Source organism: Columba livia, chromosome 5 (assembly GCF_036013475.1).
Source record: "Columba livia isolate bColLiv1 breed racing homer chromosome 5, bColLiv1.pat.W.v2, whole genome shotgun sequence".
In the NCBI taxonomy this organism is placed as follows: Eukaryota; Metazoa; Chordata; class Aves; order Columbiformes; family Columbidae; genus Columba; species Columba livia.
In genome coordinates this window covers 51,678,293-51,695,019 of record NC_088606.1, presented here as the reverse complement: position 1 = coordinate 51,695,019, position 16,727 = coordinate 51,678,293, and the positions used below count along the sequence as shown (strand labels likewise).

Genomic DNA, 16,727 nt, shown 5'->3' with positions numbered 1-16,727 from the left:
TTTCTTCTTTGAATAATCATCTCACAGTAACTTTTGTTACAGTCAAAGGGGAATTTGGTACACCGTTGCAGTCCCAGCAGAACTTGCTTTCATAGCACAGTTTTACTAGGATGCAGAATAAAGCCTCTTTGCTGGGCAAGCTGGAGCCATGCGTCCAAGAGGGGAGCTTGCAGCATGCATGCAGCGTGCAGTGATGCATCAGACTTGTGTCCCTGGGTGAAATGCCTTAGAAATTTTGAATTGGTTTGATTCCATGTGTAGTTTTGAAAGTCATTCCCAAAATATCCAGCCAACTTGTTATTTGCTTCAAGCATAAACTGGGTGGAATTTGATACTCCTCTTTGCTTGCTCACTCAAATAAAATAGAAAAATTCTAACTGCATTTCAGGGTATGAAACCTCTGAAAATGACCTGAATTACTATGCAATAGGTGAGCAGTCAGGCATTGTGTGTTACAACATTTCATCACTATTACCCTTAGGTGTCCAAAAGATACAAACTGTGCTTCTTTGCTCTCTAATCTTGCGAGTATGAATAGAATACCTTTGATGGTCCACCATGCAAATAATACTAACTATAACACCTCTTACTAGAAATACTTATGCTCAAGTCAGAAGGTCTGCTTATGGTAATAGCTGCTTGTAAGATGAACCCTTACAAAGAGGACAGAGAAAGGACTGCAGGTGTTGGTAACACACCACCTCTTCCTTCAGTGCACGCAGAGGGTGATGGTAAAACAGCACCACCTTCCTTAATTGGCCAATTACACTAAAGTTCCATTTATAAATGGTTTAGAAAGAATTAATAAATAGTAAAGCATGCTACAAACATAAAAAGTAAATGTTACTGGTGTTAATTAGCTTTCTCTGTATGTACCCTCTCAATAACCTTTTGCTGTACTCTGTAGTGATCTATTACAATGTTTTCATTAAATCATTTATTAATAAAATATTCTCCTTCTGTTAAGTATTTACAAATGGAACTTTAATTTGGTGTGTAACTGCATTCCTAGTTGTACCTATATCCTCTTTATTGAAAATAAAGAGTTTCGAAAATGTCTCTAGGGCCATCTGTTCACCTTTTAAGAAAACATATCCTGAAAAGAGAGGGAATACCCAGCATTTTTTTAATGAGGTTCAGCTTCCTCTTAAAAAAGGGAAAAAAAAAAAAAGAAGAAAAAAGGATAAATTAGGGTCAAAATTAACTGGAGGGTACCAAACAGATACAAAATGTGCTAAGCGGAGAAGGGGGTTTCATTCTCAGAAGGTGTCCTGGTACCACAGTGTCTGAGGATAGTTCTCTGTGCCCACAGACATTGAAACAGAGAGACAAACAAGAGAACAAAAAAGAACTAAAAAGTAAATTATATGGAGTGTGACTCCAAAATAAAAGCACACAAACACACATAAAAGCACCAAAAATGCTTCTTCCCACAGCTCTTTCTCTCCCTCTCTCCTCTAAAGCCTCATTCACTGAAGTGTATCAGCCTGTATTGTCTTTGTAAAGTGCAAATGAAAAGTTTCTCTACAAGATACAACACGTCCCGCAACAGGTGTAATCCAAAACTAGAGCTTACCCCAACGGATCAGCACTCGCCATCCTCGGAAAGGGAAAATGAAGAGAGAGGGAGAGAGAGAAAGAAAGAGAGAGGGATGTGGAGGCAGGTGGAGAGAAGAGTAGGGAAAGCAGAGTGAAATACTGTTTGGAGAACTGAACGGTCATAATTATTGCCACTGGTGCCTATGTCTTCAGAGACCAGGAACAGTAGGGGGACAGTTTCATTTACCAGAAAATACTTTTGTCCTACTCACAATATTGCAAACACATCCAACTTTGGCACTGGGGAATAAGGAGAGGGACATACTAAGGCTGTAAAAAAAAATTCTCAGCCAAATCTCAATGAAAGCAGTCAGCAGAGCAAAGGGGTTCATACTTCATGCTGCATTTTTTCTCTGCCTCTTACATAAGGCACAGTTATATCACACTGTTATCAAGGAAATTGTTCTTTTTGTCCCTATTTTGCTCAGTGCAGTGTCCCTCTGTCCCCCAAGCTGGCCTGGTAAGAAGTACTTTTTTTTGGCACAAATGAACTGTGAAACGTATTGGTTATTAAAGCATGCATTTCTGAGCCAGCCTGGGAGCCCAGGGTACAAGATTGTAGCTCAAGCTGTGAATCTGCTTTGATACTGGCTTATTAGTCATGATGGTCTTACAGTCAGGAATTCAGATCAGCTAGAACATACCAGCTCAGCAACCTGGCACTTATCTCTGTGGATGCCATCTTGTGCTCCAGGATCTCATTTTTCATTTAAAATAAATTCAGTCTCTGGGTCTTAAAGGTTGCAAAGAAAATCTTTCAAATGTGAATGGAGAATAACTCAATGCTGTGCTGGAAAGAGTCTGAAATAGCAGCTCTAAAAGCAGAATGAATCTCTAGCATATAGACTTTGAATCCTAGCAACAATCAAAAACTTCAGTATTCTTAATTTTTCACTACTAACCAAAGCATTCAAAATTGGAAAGAAGACAGGTTATTTAGTTTTGGGGGTGAAGGTAAGCAAACTCAGGGAAGTATCATCACCTTTTCACATTAACAAAGATTAGATTAGAAGTTAAAAAAATCTGGTGCGTTATTAAGCCAAATGATTTTCAAGTTGGATGCAGCACTTATTTTCCTCTCTGTCTCTTTCTCTCTCTCATTCCCTCCATTTTCAATAACAGGCTCCCAAGCTGCCAGAGCTAACTCTGGCTGGGTGAGGAAAATCCATTCTCCACAAGACAGTCACCAACAGAAATGCCAAATTTAATATATGCCCAGTAGATTTCACAGCTTACTGCTCAGTGCAACTAGCCATGCTTCCGGTTACATCAACATTGCAAATGCTGGGCTGGGTAATGCAAGGCAGATTTGAAAAAAACTTAAAATTAAAACATAGTTAAAATAGAAAGAAAAAGCTGTTGTGCTATGCATTGATAGAGAAGTGGAAAGAAGCATTACAGTAAGTTCTTTTTCATGTGTTGGAGTGACACTCCATTTGTATTTCCGTCTGGAGTGCAAATTTGGGTAAGATCTAATTCATATATATATAAATACATATATATGTATATATTCCAGGACAAACGCTGTCCTCAATTGTACCCATACAAATCTATCTATAGTGATGTAACTGAGAAGAGCAAATTGACACCCATTTTATATTGGAATGTGTGTGTATATTTATACAGAAAACACACCCATATTCATACATGCAGAATATTAAAATGTAAATAGAATGGGTGCAAGAAAGTAGATTAATTTTTCTTTCAAGTCATTTTCCCAACAGGGAAGGCACTGGAGAGGTTAACAAAGAGAATGGAAAGCAAATTGACAATAGGGAAAAGGAAAAGGGAAATGAGGTTTAAAAAAAATGAACAATCCCAGGACACAATAGACCCAGAAGCGCAGACATGTGCATTCCCTACAATACTGAAGCAAGTGAACTACGGAGCTGCAGCAACCCAGATACAGAAGAAGAGAAGCACTGAAAGAGGGGGTGAAAGTCAGAAAGAAAGAAAAAGAAAGGGACAGTGGCCTCAGCTACTAAGACAACCATGTGCATCTAGAGGGAAGGGACCCTTAAAGATGCAGTATTCCTTTAAAAAAGACATCATAAAGTTGGATAATTAAACACCGGCCAAAATTTAATTGTTCCTATCTTGGCATCTCAAAGAGGGTGCTTTACACACCACATGAGGCACAATCTCTCCTGCAGATGCACGATGTTCTTCATTGTGCCAGGCTCAAGACCTGAAACGCTGCCCACAAAGGACTGCCTCAGTCTGCAAAAGGCCAAAACGGGCTGTCCCTCACACATCCTACAAGTCTCCTGAGGCTTAAAGTCACATTTATCTTTAAATAGAAAGGTTTCTATTAAAAAGGGAAATGAAAAGAATGGTTTGCCAAGTCCATACGTTCCTTTAAGGAATCCACTGCTTCCCCCTTTTTAAATCATATGGAACACTGCTAACGTTTGGGTAAGTGAAGTGTTTGTTGAACACATATAAGGATCACCTTTTGATGAAGAATTATCAATTAGGATGCCAGCTTTTAAAATTAGAGAAAATTTTTCTTCCTTGAAGACCAAAAGTTTGTAACAACACGTTCACTAAAAACCTTCCCAAAAGTCTAAACTTTTTCTTTATTCATGGACCCACTTAAACTCCCTAAAGCTGGTGGTCCTGCATGTCTTTCATTGTGCCTCTATCCACAGTTGGGAGTTATTTTTTCTGTTATTCTACACCATTCATCATTTGAAATGCTAGGCTGGAATCGTCCTCCAAAAACTCTTGGGTCTTGGGTCATCTTTTTCTCTTGTGTTCTCTGGTGCAGTCACGATTGTCTTAAGGCACTGGTCTCTTACCTACAGGCACTTCACGTATTGCTCCATCAGACAGGATTTCCAAAGTTTCCTATCAGTGGTGCCACTGACTCAGTTGTGCAGCTGTTTCTAGTGCTGGGAGTGGAGGACTCTGGGCTTTCCTAGTGTTTTATATTCCAGTCCTTCCTAAAGCACTCTTGGCAAATACATCCACCTTGGGCATCCTCACTCATGGCAGAACTGAACCCAAAGCAGCAGTAGGATGCGATTTTAGTGGGGAAAAGGCTGGTACAGTCACAGGCTGCATTGGGGATAGCCTCAAATTAATGGTACTGTACAAAAATATATGTGGTGTGGGCCTGTAAATATCCCACCCTCTTTGTTTCTCTCTTAAGAGAGAACAGCTATGTCCCCACATGGAGAAGGTAAGTACTGCATCTTTAAGGTCTCAGCAGTGAGGTAGAGGAGAGGAACATATTGTCAGTGTTTATACCTTTCTTCTTTGTTGAATTTGGGATTGGCTTCAGAGATATCCAGGCTTTTACTGAACATTGTTTTACTATGGCAGGAACAAAGCGAGAAAACAGAGTTACTAGTGTGGACATTTATAAAAGAGAGTTACCTGAAGCAATGCTGGACACCCAGCCCCCCAACCCATCCTCCCCTTTTTAAGCAATGCTCTGAAAAAACTTTTTTTTACTTTCCATCTATGGCTCACACCTACAGAGTGCTGAAGTTCAGTCTTTCTGACTTGTGAGGTCAAAGATGACTTCCCCCATACATACGTGCAAACCCTGCTCTCCTTTATCCAATTGAAAACCCAGTTACCATCTACTTTGTCACATTGTCCAGGGAAAATAGAACATGCCTGAAGGCACAAATTGCAAAGTGCTCATTACTCAGACTTTTCCAGAAGACCTCAACACCAAGCACGATTTGGGAAAAGGTTAAAATCAGACCACAGAGCCTCTTAGAGGAACAGTAATCCATTTTGTACTCTAATTTGTAGGGACCATTACCACTTACTTCCAACTCTCTCTCCTATACTCAGTGTAGAGAGAAATGCCCTCCTTTATCATCTTGGGTCTGAATCCCTGAAGCTTAGAAGTAAAATTCCCTATGCTTTGCTAAAAAGGGGCAGCTCTCTCTAATATATTTCACTGGTAATATGCTCCACTGTTTCACAGTACACTGCTTCCTAATGTTAGCTGATCTTTCATGCAAGCTATCCACTTCAATAACCAGAAGAAAATAAATAGTTAATGAAGCCCATTTTAGAACAGTTCTTGGACTCTCACAGGAGAGCTGCTGAAAACTTCTGGCCTATCCCCGAGGGATTCTAGCTCCCATGGAATTCTTCCTAGTCTCTGTGGTTTTGGCACAAGGGACAAATTAGCTAGCATTAAACTAAGCTCAGAACCTACCTCTTTTCTTTTGACATTTCAATGAAATACCAGATAGTCTGAGAGGTGCGGATACCACAACAGCAAAAGCAATTAAGGTATAATTATAAATCAGCTGAATTGACAACTAGCAAGGATAACCAAAATTAACAAACCTTAGTCACCAGTTTTAAGGTGGCTGGTGTTCATGCATACTAACTTTGCCATAAACAAAGACCCAACAGAGAATGCTTGGAGAGGTCAGCACAAGCATTTCGAGAAGTCTGTAAGCTCAACAAGCAGCCCTTGTGTTGAGTTCCCTTCCACCATTCAAGGACCACTGAAGGACTATGTTTTTCACTTTGTAATCTCTCAGCCTGTAGTGTTGAAGGCTGCCAAGTTTAAAATCTCAATGGAAAGATATGCCCTTAAGTAAGCCAAGACCAAATACTTGTAGGGTCCTCACATGGTCACCAAAAGCACAGTTCATCACACATACGCATAAAACAGAGGCTATAACGTAAATCCCCTTTATGCAAACAAACATCTTTCTGCTACTGGGAAAGAGGACAATAGGACTAAATCACGAGACACATGGGTGTGTTCTGCCTGCTGGTTAGAAGACTATCTCTGCCAGCGCAAGAAAGAAGCAATATCTCTGTGTCTCTGGATGTTTACACAAGTCATCTGTGTCTAAACAGGAGACCTGTTTCCATGATTCACCTCTCTGTCTTCCTGCAGGACAAAAGCACTGAATAGTCACCTGTTGAGACCCAAAAATATTTTTAGAAAATTATCCACCTCTGGGATCTAAGCTGTGCTGCTGTAAAATCCACTGTCAGTGGTCATTTCATGGAATATGCAACTACCCATCAAAAATCCCCCACTCCTGGTGGAAGGCACTCGCCATTTTGTTATGACTGTTCTGACAGATGGTGCCCCATCAGCAATGCATCGTCCCCAGACAATCCCCATGCAGTGGCGTTCGTTAATGAAACCAGTTCATGTTATAAACGGCCATGCTGCCAGCAACAAAAAATGTGCCATTGTCATCTGTGAATGTGGATGGCATGAATTATGGAAGCTCACATATGGAGTAAAATAACATCTTCCCTTTAACCCCTTCCAAAACAAGCACTGCCAAGCCCATCATCATCAATCATGGTGTTATTACATCTCCATCATTAGTCATACCTTTATGTCCATCCCTCAGTTGTGGTTTGCATTGCCCTGTACCATTTTTGTGCCTGGCAGGTTTCACTTCCTCCTTAAGCCAAAGCCTGGTGAGGCCATATCTGGAGTACTGTGTCCAGTTCTGGGCTCGCCAGTTTAAGAAGGACAAGGAACTACTGGAAGGAGTCCAGTAGAGGGCTACAAAGATGATGAGGACTCTGGAGAATCTTTTTTATGAGGAAAGACTGAGAGAGCTGGGTCTGTTCAGCCTGGAGAAGAGAAGGCTGAGAGTGGATCTCATCACTATTCATAAATATCTCAAGGTGGGTGTCAAGAGGATGGGACCAGACTCTTTTAAGTGGTACCCATCAACAGGATGAGGGGCGACAGGCACAGACTGAAACATAGGAGGTTCCATTTGAAAATGAGGAGAAACTTCTTTACTTTGAGGGTGACGGAACACTGGAACAGACTGCCCAGAGAGGTTGTGGAGTCTCCTTCTCTTGAGACATTCAAAACCCACCTGGACACATTCCTGTGTGATTTGCTCTGGTGAACCAGTTTTGGCAGGTGGGTTGGACTAGATGATCTCCAGAGGCCCATTCTAACACCAACCATTTTGTGAAAGACCTTCTTCACTGGTATGTAGCCTGCTTTACTGATATGTTTCTGCTCTGAACTCAACTCAGAGCTTTTGACTTCAATTGTTTTCTCATGTGCAGGATTGAGTGAGCCATTTAAAAGCAAAAGAAATACTTTGGGTAGCAAGACCTTTGCCTCTTCAGATTTTTTACTCCAAAGTCAAAGCTGAGAGCTGGAAAATAATCTTTCAGCTCTCAGAAAACTCTGGAATCAACCTAACGCCTCCTGTTTGTTCTGCCCAGTTGGACACTTACTGCAAACAGCTGCAGAGTACTGCGACTCACAGGCAGCCTTGGGGTGGAGGAAAGTGATTCACCTCTGCCTGGCTCTGGGAGCTTCATGGTCCATGCATCTACCAGGTACCAAATTAAGCACTGCAAGCTGAATAAGGAGTGAGCAACTGTTTGTCAGTATTGTATTCATCCTTATCACTTTGAGGCCTATGAGAAACACTGAGCACACTCTGTCTTGAATACTTTCTTCATCCAGAACTCACATCAAAGCAAACCACATATTCAAGACAGGTTTCCAACCTATGCTATAAGGAAAAAATCTTTGTGGCAGTGTATCTCAAGGGCACATATCCAGTCTGAAACAAGTCCTAGCATGTTCTGGAAATCACCACTTTTTCCTCACTGTAGACAGAACTATAACAGTTGCCAGCAAAACTTCCCAGCAATTCTAGAGGCCTTTGGACATGAAAGAATTTCACAGTTTTCACCCAGTTCTCAGTCAGCAAAGGGAGTTTCTGGGCACAGCAGACTCCTTTTTAATAGATCTTAACAGCTGAACAAAAAAAAATCTTGTCATAAAGCTGAAACAGAAGTTACAGCATCATCAACATACATATATGTTAAGTGTTCTTTTATACTGATTGATCTATGCAAGTATGAATCCAAATGCACGTGCTTCCCATAGGCTAGTCATAGGGACTGAGGAAGCAACTGCCATGGTTCACATAAGTGAACTTCCACAATTTACTCTCCAAGAACCTGCCTTGAGGAGACATCATTTTCCTCTGCTGTTTCTCCACAAGACTGATGCTTTCTTTGATAGAAAAGAGCCAAAGTTATACATATTCCATCACTTTATCGGCACGTGGTAATTTTTGTGGGTCAGATGCATGCTGGATCTGACAGCACATTTTAGAGGCATCTTCAGATGCCTGGACAGGGCCTTCCAAATTCGAGCTGTTCTGATGACATGGAGGGTGTGGTTCATCTCATTTAACTTTGGGTACCCAAAAGCTAGGCACCTAATCCAAGACAGTCACCTAGATTCCTGGAGTATGCTATGGAGACAGAGAGGAACAACCAGAGGGTACTTTAACCCATCTACAATTGTTGGAACAGAAGACATATGCATCTGAGTCCTTCCAAAGCCCTCGTCTCTCCCCATTGCCTAGAGTGACTGCCTCTATCACAATCTTACACTGAATGCCTGTGTTCTTGACAATTTAAAAGAGTTGAGATGAATTTTTCCCAGAGGATGTGGTGGTTTCTTGAGCTACAAGCAAACAGAACCCTTAAGCCTCTGGCAGGACTTCTGTGTGCATAAGCCCTGCTGGCTGCCAGATTATGTTGCAAATGTGCTTGGAAGTTGTAACAAGTACTGGTGTGAATAAAAAAGCGCTGTGTGTATAACATAAAAGGGGGTAGCAAACCCAGACAGGCAGGACTCCTGGGTAAAGGAGAGACCCACCTCTGTCCATGTTGTGCCATTTCAATAGCTCTGCGAGCAGGGACTGGGGAGCCGCCATCTGTCACACTGAGAACCTCCATCGACTTCCTTTCTGGCCGCCGCTTCCCATGCCTGTTCAGCATTGGGGAGTCCACACGCTTCCTGGGGGGATCTTTATGAAAAGAAAATGCTGTCAGCTGAATCTGACTGTGACTTACCTCACACAGGTTGGTTAAATCCTTTCTCAACAACCTCAATCACACCTCCCCTACAGAGACAGGTATCTTTGTGATGGAGATGATCATTTGCAGTCTTTCCCTTCTTCTGAATTTGCAAAAATTAAGACATAAGTTGCAATCTATCTACAGAGAGAAGGAGCACTGCTATTACAGCACTGTAAAATAAACGCACAACTACAGCACAGCTTGCAGAAATTACCTTACAAAGCTGATAACACTAACAACAAGACGACAGCATGGGCTACAGCACAAGTTGTTAGCCAGAGCATAAGCCATCTAGGGATCCTGTGTATGTACCCAGGTTGGTAGAGTTTGCATTTGATGTTCCTAGTAGCTAGATTAAACGTGTCACACAGACACGAGTACACTCTGAACTCAGAATTGCATTTTCCTCTAAAAACATACCCTTTTTTTTTGCATCTTTCAGATTAGACTTCAGGTTTTCCCTGCTGCTTTTTATTTTTCCTCCTACAGCATTACAAATTAAACATCCTAGTCTACCTGAGTTTCCAATGAGAGCTACTAAAATTTATCTCAGAGGTCATTGTACAGTTTTTACAGATATAGTAACTGAAGTGCTTTACACTTTTTATTGTGTAGCATTCCTATGAGGTATCGAAGTGCTACTTTCACTTTGCAGAATGAAAACTGAGGTACAGGAATGAGATATTTAAAGGCAATTCATTCCTAAAGGTGCTGACGAACATTTATTGAGGTTCTGAGGAGCATCTGAATTGCTCTTTAATCGCTGGTCTTTAGATACCAAACCACTTTGAAGAAAGTGCTCCTAGGTGATCTGTCAAACCATACACACCTCCATGGTGAAGCAGTAAACCAACTGCAGACCTGCTGAGAAGTTTTATTACTCATATTTCTCATGTCATCCAAACAGAGGAAGGGAGGGAGGAAGGGAGGAAGGGAGGAAGGGAGGAAAACACAGAAGGATTTTCTTTTCTTTGGTTGGGATATTTCAGTTCCCTGCCTCTATTTATAGACAAATTTTTAATTTTAGAGGAGAGCAAGCACCTGTAAAAAAAGGCATCTTTCACCCCTGCAGTTAGAAAGAACCTCATAGTGCCCAGCCCTTAAGCCTTCCTTTGCAAAACCAGTAATATTGCATTTGACAATTCTACCTCTACTGCCTATTCTGATGATATTATTTTTATTATCCTGCCCTCTTCACACCCCCTATCTACTTGCTTGTTTCTTCTCTCTCTTATATCATGTTTTTTTAGAACAAGATAGCTTTAAGGCAGGGTTTATTCTTGAAGCAATGTGCATAAGCAAAGATGCCTCAAATGCAAATGAGCTAGTGATAGTAACTGAACCCATTACTGTATAATCCAAATATTCTTTGTATTAAGAGCAATAGTTTTCCTGTTAAAAATTAATTGGAAAAAAGCTGTTGTATTTCACTCAATTTCAAACTACATCCAGTAATAAAAAGATACCAGTAGGGATAATGACCTCCAGATTGAGAAAAATGTATAATGCATGAAGTTAAGAGAAAAGCAAAGGGAGATAAACCTAATAAAGCAGCTATATCGGGTGACTTCATTTGCACACGTATAAGTGTTTCAAAAGTAAGCTGGGGCAACATTTAGACATTTCAAACTCCTACTTCTTCAAAGAAGTTCAAAGAATGAGAAAGGACTCATCCCATAGGATGACTGACAGTATCAGAAGTGCGACCAGAGACAAGGAACATGCATAATGACAATGTAATTACTTTTGCTATCAATAACAGAGAGCTGATGCAAGTTTTGCAGAGGGATATCAGACATTAGGAAAGTGGAAGAGTGCTGTTTAAAAAAAAAAAAAGAAAAAGAAAAGGAAGAAGGAAGGCGAAGAAAGCAGTTAATGTCAAAAGAATGGAGATGAGTAAGCTCAGACTGCATCAATGTTAGTTAGTAACAGAGTCTAAGTAAGAAAGATGGAAAAAGGCAAGAAAAACATTTAATGAACAGATATTTTAAAAGGCAATTTGATCCAAGCATATTCAAACCAGAAGACTTTAGCAAATGGAAATTCAGCTGAGTGACACTTACAAAAGTGACATGTCAAATACAAGGTGGACATTAAAAAAGAGGGAAGAAGAAATTTGAAGAGTATTTAGCTGAAGACTTGAATAACAGTGTATTGTACAGCCATCAGAAAGCTTGAGAGAAGGACAGTAGCCAGAGGGGCCATGAGGGAATCAACAGAACAATTAAGGAGGAGAAGTATATCACTAACAAGCTAAATGGTTCTTTTATATCAGACTTTGCTGCTCAAGATGCTGGAAGATATTGATTTCCGATCTATATTTTAAACTGTCAAAGAGAGAGACTAAGCAAAAAGGGCAGATGGTGAAACACACCTGCAGTTCACAAAGGTTCAATGAAAAATACATCCAGAAGCCTGCATGAATGTGGTTTAGGTTCTAATAAAAGTATTTGATTCCTCTTTAAGACTGGCTACATTCCTACACTATACATGGCTGATGGTAGCAAGTATTGTACATATTTTTTAGAAGAATCTGAGTAAGAAACGTCAGGGCACTGAGTCTGCCATTACTGTCAAGTCTAAAAATTGTAAAGAAATTGTTAAATAGACAACTATCCTGCCATAAAGTCTAAAGTGATATCATAGAAAAGCAGCAGAAGATTTTGCAGAAGTACAGCAATTAAAACCAGGAAAACATCCAGTATTTGTCCTTCTCCTCTTGACTCTCTGGAAATATATCACATGGGGAAAAAAAGTCAAATCCTAGTTTGGATCTGTGATAGTTTGGAGGATACATTTTCCTTTTATTTCACATCAGAAAAGTGAAGCCATTCCTAAGGATTTTTACAGAGGAACAGAGAATCTTACAGGTAATGATCCAATTATAAAGGCATTGATCTGGAAGGTGGGAAATAAAGGTTCAACTTCTGGCCCAATCTCTTGTTCTCTGGTTTATTAAGAAACTCCACCCCACAAAAGCCATTTCCTCAAGGAGACATTAGTTGACATTAATTCATTTCACTGAGAAATGTTGTCAGGTAAAGAAAATGGAGCTGGACTCAAAATATGGCTAAGGTGGCCCTTCCCTGGCCCTTTGGGAAAGCTTTCTATAGCGGGTACAAAGGATGCCAGAGGAGAGCGCTAGTCTGAGCTGGCAATGTTTTTACTGACATCCATCCATTCTGAGACCTAATATGCAAAGAAGGAGGAAAAAGCAAAATACTTTGAGATGCACCTTTTCATTTTTTGAAGAGCTCAGGCAATGCACAGCTCTCATGAATGTGGTTTTTTCAAGCTGCTATTATTAAATCTGTTACTTTTTCTCTGCTCTTTTTTCTTTGTGCAAAGCCATTGTTAATAGCTAATGATGAGATATTAATCAGAAGCATGACTGCTCTTAATTAAACCTTGCCCCATGTTCTCACAGATGCTGCTGGGAACAGAAGAGGTAGAAACCCTCTGTGGAAGAGGAAACACAACATAAAAACACTCAAAGAATAATCCTCAAAGAGTCTAAAATGTGCCAGTGAGGTACAACGATACATTCAGAGTAGTGTTTTCCCATTGGGGAACATTTTCTCTCCTTGTACAAAAAATACAATAGTAGAGCATAATATTTCATTCCAAGCCATGGAAATATTTTGGCATGTGGAAAACAGATATATGATGCATTTATGGCATAGCTACATATTCACTCACATGCTGAATATGAAGATTCTAGAGTTACCTTGATTTGTTTCTTATGACAAAAGCATTTCTAAAACAAGATGATGGTGTCGTTACATTGCTGGATAATCTATTTGAGTCAAAAGCCATTTGCTAAAGTGCTAGATAACAAACTGCACTGAGAAAGGAACTTCTGATCACAGGACTTGCACTGGGCACAACTACCCGTCTTCATCAGGATCCTTGCTAATATGCTCTCTGTAGCTTCATCCAGGTAGGAGTTTAAAAATTACTGTGTTGGCTAAGAATCTCCATCTCTTCCCCCACAGAAGAGATTTCCCTGCAAAATTATAGGTTCTGGTCCCTGCAACTTAGATAAGGTAATAATTCAATGGAGTACTAACAAACATAGTTCACTGTACCACTGCCCTGTAGTCTTGGGAGATTCCAGGCTTTCCAGTGAAAATAAAGAGCCCTTTGCTTCTAGCCCTGTAAAGTTCTGAAATACAATACCTAAAAGTCACAACACTACAATGTAAAAATGCAATTTCATGTCATAAATAGAAGTGATTAATAGTTTATTAGTTAAACTTTTGTCACTCTGCACAGCAAGGGTCATTTATATAGTTAGTGCCTCAGAGAAGCATTTTTCCTGTTGTCTAGATTAGTGAAGTCCTTGGTGATCAGCAGTACACTAAAACACTAAAGGACAATTCTTCAGGAACAAAGTGATATCACCAGAGATTTATAAGCTATATAGTATCACTACATATTAAGGTTTAAAAGTCTTTCTAAGATAGTCTAAAAACATGGGAGTTTGATGTATGTACTATAAACAGGTATGTAATATTATATTACTCATACTTCAGTGTGTATATATTTACCTATAGAAAAGAGAATCTGTACATATATAACTCCACATGGATGCAATGCTACACAGTCTTATTGGCTGAAGTCCAGCAGCAGCATTTTGATTAGTAATTAGAAAATTCTGCCACTAGACTGTACTGCTGTTAAATCTCATCTGTTTGCATAGATCCAGCTTTTTTAATACCTGGTTCAAGACCAACTTGGATGTTTCTGCACCGTGAGACAGACATGTCCTAAAAAATGAAGCCTTTGAGTTCAACCATGAATCTGCCTGCCTCAGGCTGAGGATTCTCACCAATGCTGTCCACCATTTCAGTGGGAAGGTAACAGTGATGCTAGTGGTTGGGTACACATTTTAAAAAAAAAAAAGAAGCTGAAGAGGAACTAGTTGAGATGGGTTCATGGTGACAGAGGTCATATCTGTAGTACCTATTTCATTTCTAGGGGGGAGATCCTCATCTTCATGACTAGGATACCTCTCCTTCCGGTCAAGCAGAAGAAAATAAATCATTTTCTCTTGGTTTTCTCTGAAAAAAAGAAGAAAAATCTTTAACTTTTATGAGAAAAAAATCAACATCATTTGTTATCAAACAAACAGTTACAGTTATTCTAAATAAGCTGGAAATGGTCATGTACCTGCCACCTAGATACACAACCCACAAAGCTTTTGAGAATCTTGCTGTCTCCAACAAGCAGCTAGTGAGAAAAGGAAATAAGATTCCCATGTTATACACACAGAACAGAGGCACAGGACAGATGAGATAACGTGTCCACACGAAGTTCAAACCAAGAGTGGCAGCAAGACAGGTCTCCTGAGCCTCTAAGTATTCTTACCACTATGTGCCTCTCTCAACACCTCATGAAATACACCAGCTCTCAGGCATAAGCTTGAAATAAATAAAATTTTGCTAACAAAGGCATATCCAACACAAATAAAGAGTAATGATACCTCCCCATTTGTACTGCATGGCCCACCTCTTCATGAAGTGACCTTGCCTGGCAGCAAGGGAAGAGACATCACCATGCCTCTGTTGCTGGTCACTCTGTGAGCTTCTGATACATGGTGCAAGCAAGGCTCAGTGCTTGCTTCCAATACCTCACCAGCAAACGAGCAGCCAGAGGGTGAGAAGTTGCTACTGGTCCTTCACAGCGAGATACATGTTAAAGTGATCTCTACCTCTCCCCAGGTTTGTACGCATCCCAGCCCATGGACACCCAACTGATATTAAGACTGAGCAAGTGCTTACTCTTCTGACAACAAGTCCTGTAAGAGTTTGTTTCGGTCACGGAAGCAGCCTAACGAGTGCATGCTATCTAACACATCTGGATCAATATCCTCCAAGGAAGGGAGAGAACGAATCTGCACCTTTCGAGGGATGGGTTGCTCTGGTTCTGGCTCATTCTTACCCCCTCTGCAGAGGAAAGAAGATGAGAGAGAGAAAGGGGGCAGGGAAAGAAGGAGAGAAAAGAAACATGAGTCACAAATGAACCCATACTCTGAAACACAGCCCGCAGCAACAGATGGAAATAGCTTGTTAAATTCCTGCTGAGAGACCAGACCTCACAGCTAGGCAGATATTCTTTTCAGAAGAAACCATCATGAAGGCTAAGAGTGACCAGCACCTTGTGGATTTGGGTCTTTAATGAGAAATATCTACACTCAGTCAGAAAGGCAGTAGGAACTTCACTTACCAGTGCCCTCATAATTTAAGCAGCTGTTCAGTGTCCTAATGCCAAATATTTATAAAACACTAGGCAGTTTTAGAGATGCTGTCTCATCAGCAGGTCAGAACTCAGGCTATCAGGCTTAAAAGTGCAAGCTGAATGATTCTCTTTCAAAGAAGTAGCTGCAAACAAATTGTCACTGTTCTTTGTAAATTCTTATTACAACTGGCATTGCAGCAGCAAAGCCTCTAATGTGATTAAGAGACCTCAGTGTTCAGGTCCACAACTGACACACTTTAAAGGGTTTTTGGGGAAACCAGGCTGTTTATTTACACCAAATACAACAACCTCTGCTTCTCCTCAGCCATGCAAATTTGAAAACTGTGGCCCAAGTGTGATGCCCAAGGTCAGTGGCAGACCTGGGAACACACCATTAGCAAGTGGTAGAGCATATTACTCTTTTAAAAGTAGTTAACACAGGCTTGTGCATAATTATCTCATCCCATTCACTAGACTCAGGAAGTATTGATTATTCATTGCAGTTAAAGGCCCTGACTATAAGGAACAGGTCAAGGTGTCAGGATATCTATAACTGGCTGAAGTATATCTTTTGCAGGTACCCTGAATATCCTTTGAGTTTGTTTAGGCAGGCAGTGAGCAACTTATGTAAACTCTGTCCACCCGAAGAGGTGGATTTGATGGAGGTGGTATTTCGGCTGGAGAACCTATCTGTTCTGAATTCTAGCTATTTCCCAATGGACGCTTTATGTGATGTTTAGGTTTTTCTACTCTGTAGGTGAGGTCCTTCCTTTTCTTTATGTGATGTGAATGTGTAACTGTTGGTCCAGACTCTCAGGGTAGGCAACAGGATCTGGGAATATTTAAACTGCATCAGATATCAGCGTTTATGGAGCTGTGTTTGGGCAAGAGATTCTACCTTTGGATGCTGACTGAGATACGGAGAACACAGCTTGTGAACATACTCACACAGCTTAAAATGCTGTGGGCTCAGATGTGAGCTATCCAAGCATCTACACAGAAAAGGAGCTCCAGTTCAAATGTGTTTA

General features: G+C 40.5%; 1 protein-coding gene across 25 annotated transcripts in view; it reads right to left on the bottom strand.

Moving 5' to 3' along the window:
• The window catches only part of BRSK2 (BR serine/threonine kinase 2), a 318,684-nt gene that overhangs the window by 41,123 nt on the left and 260,834 nt on the right, over window positions 1-16,727 (bottom strand). For 10 of the 25 annotated variants that reach the window (XM_065065085.1, XM_065065075.1, XM_065065076.1 and 7 more), the window contains 4 exons: window positions 15,243-15,407; window positions 14,425-14,522; window positions 9,257-9,407; window positions 4,852-4,917 (listed from right to left, as the gene is read on the bottom strand). In XM_065065085.1, the coding sequence (XP_064921157.1) occupies window positions 4,852-4,917; window positions 9,257-9,407; window positions 14,425-14,522; window positions 15,243-15,407 (480 nt within the window). Of the gene's footprint in view, window positions 1-1,576; window positions 1,601-4,851; window positions 4,918-9,256; window positions 9,408-14,424; window positions 14,523-15,242; window positions 15,408-16,727 lie in introns of all 25 variants that reach the window. The other 15 variants (XM_065065079.1, XM_065065080.1, XM_065065081.1 and 12 more) reach the window with 4 other exon arrangements.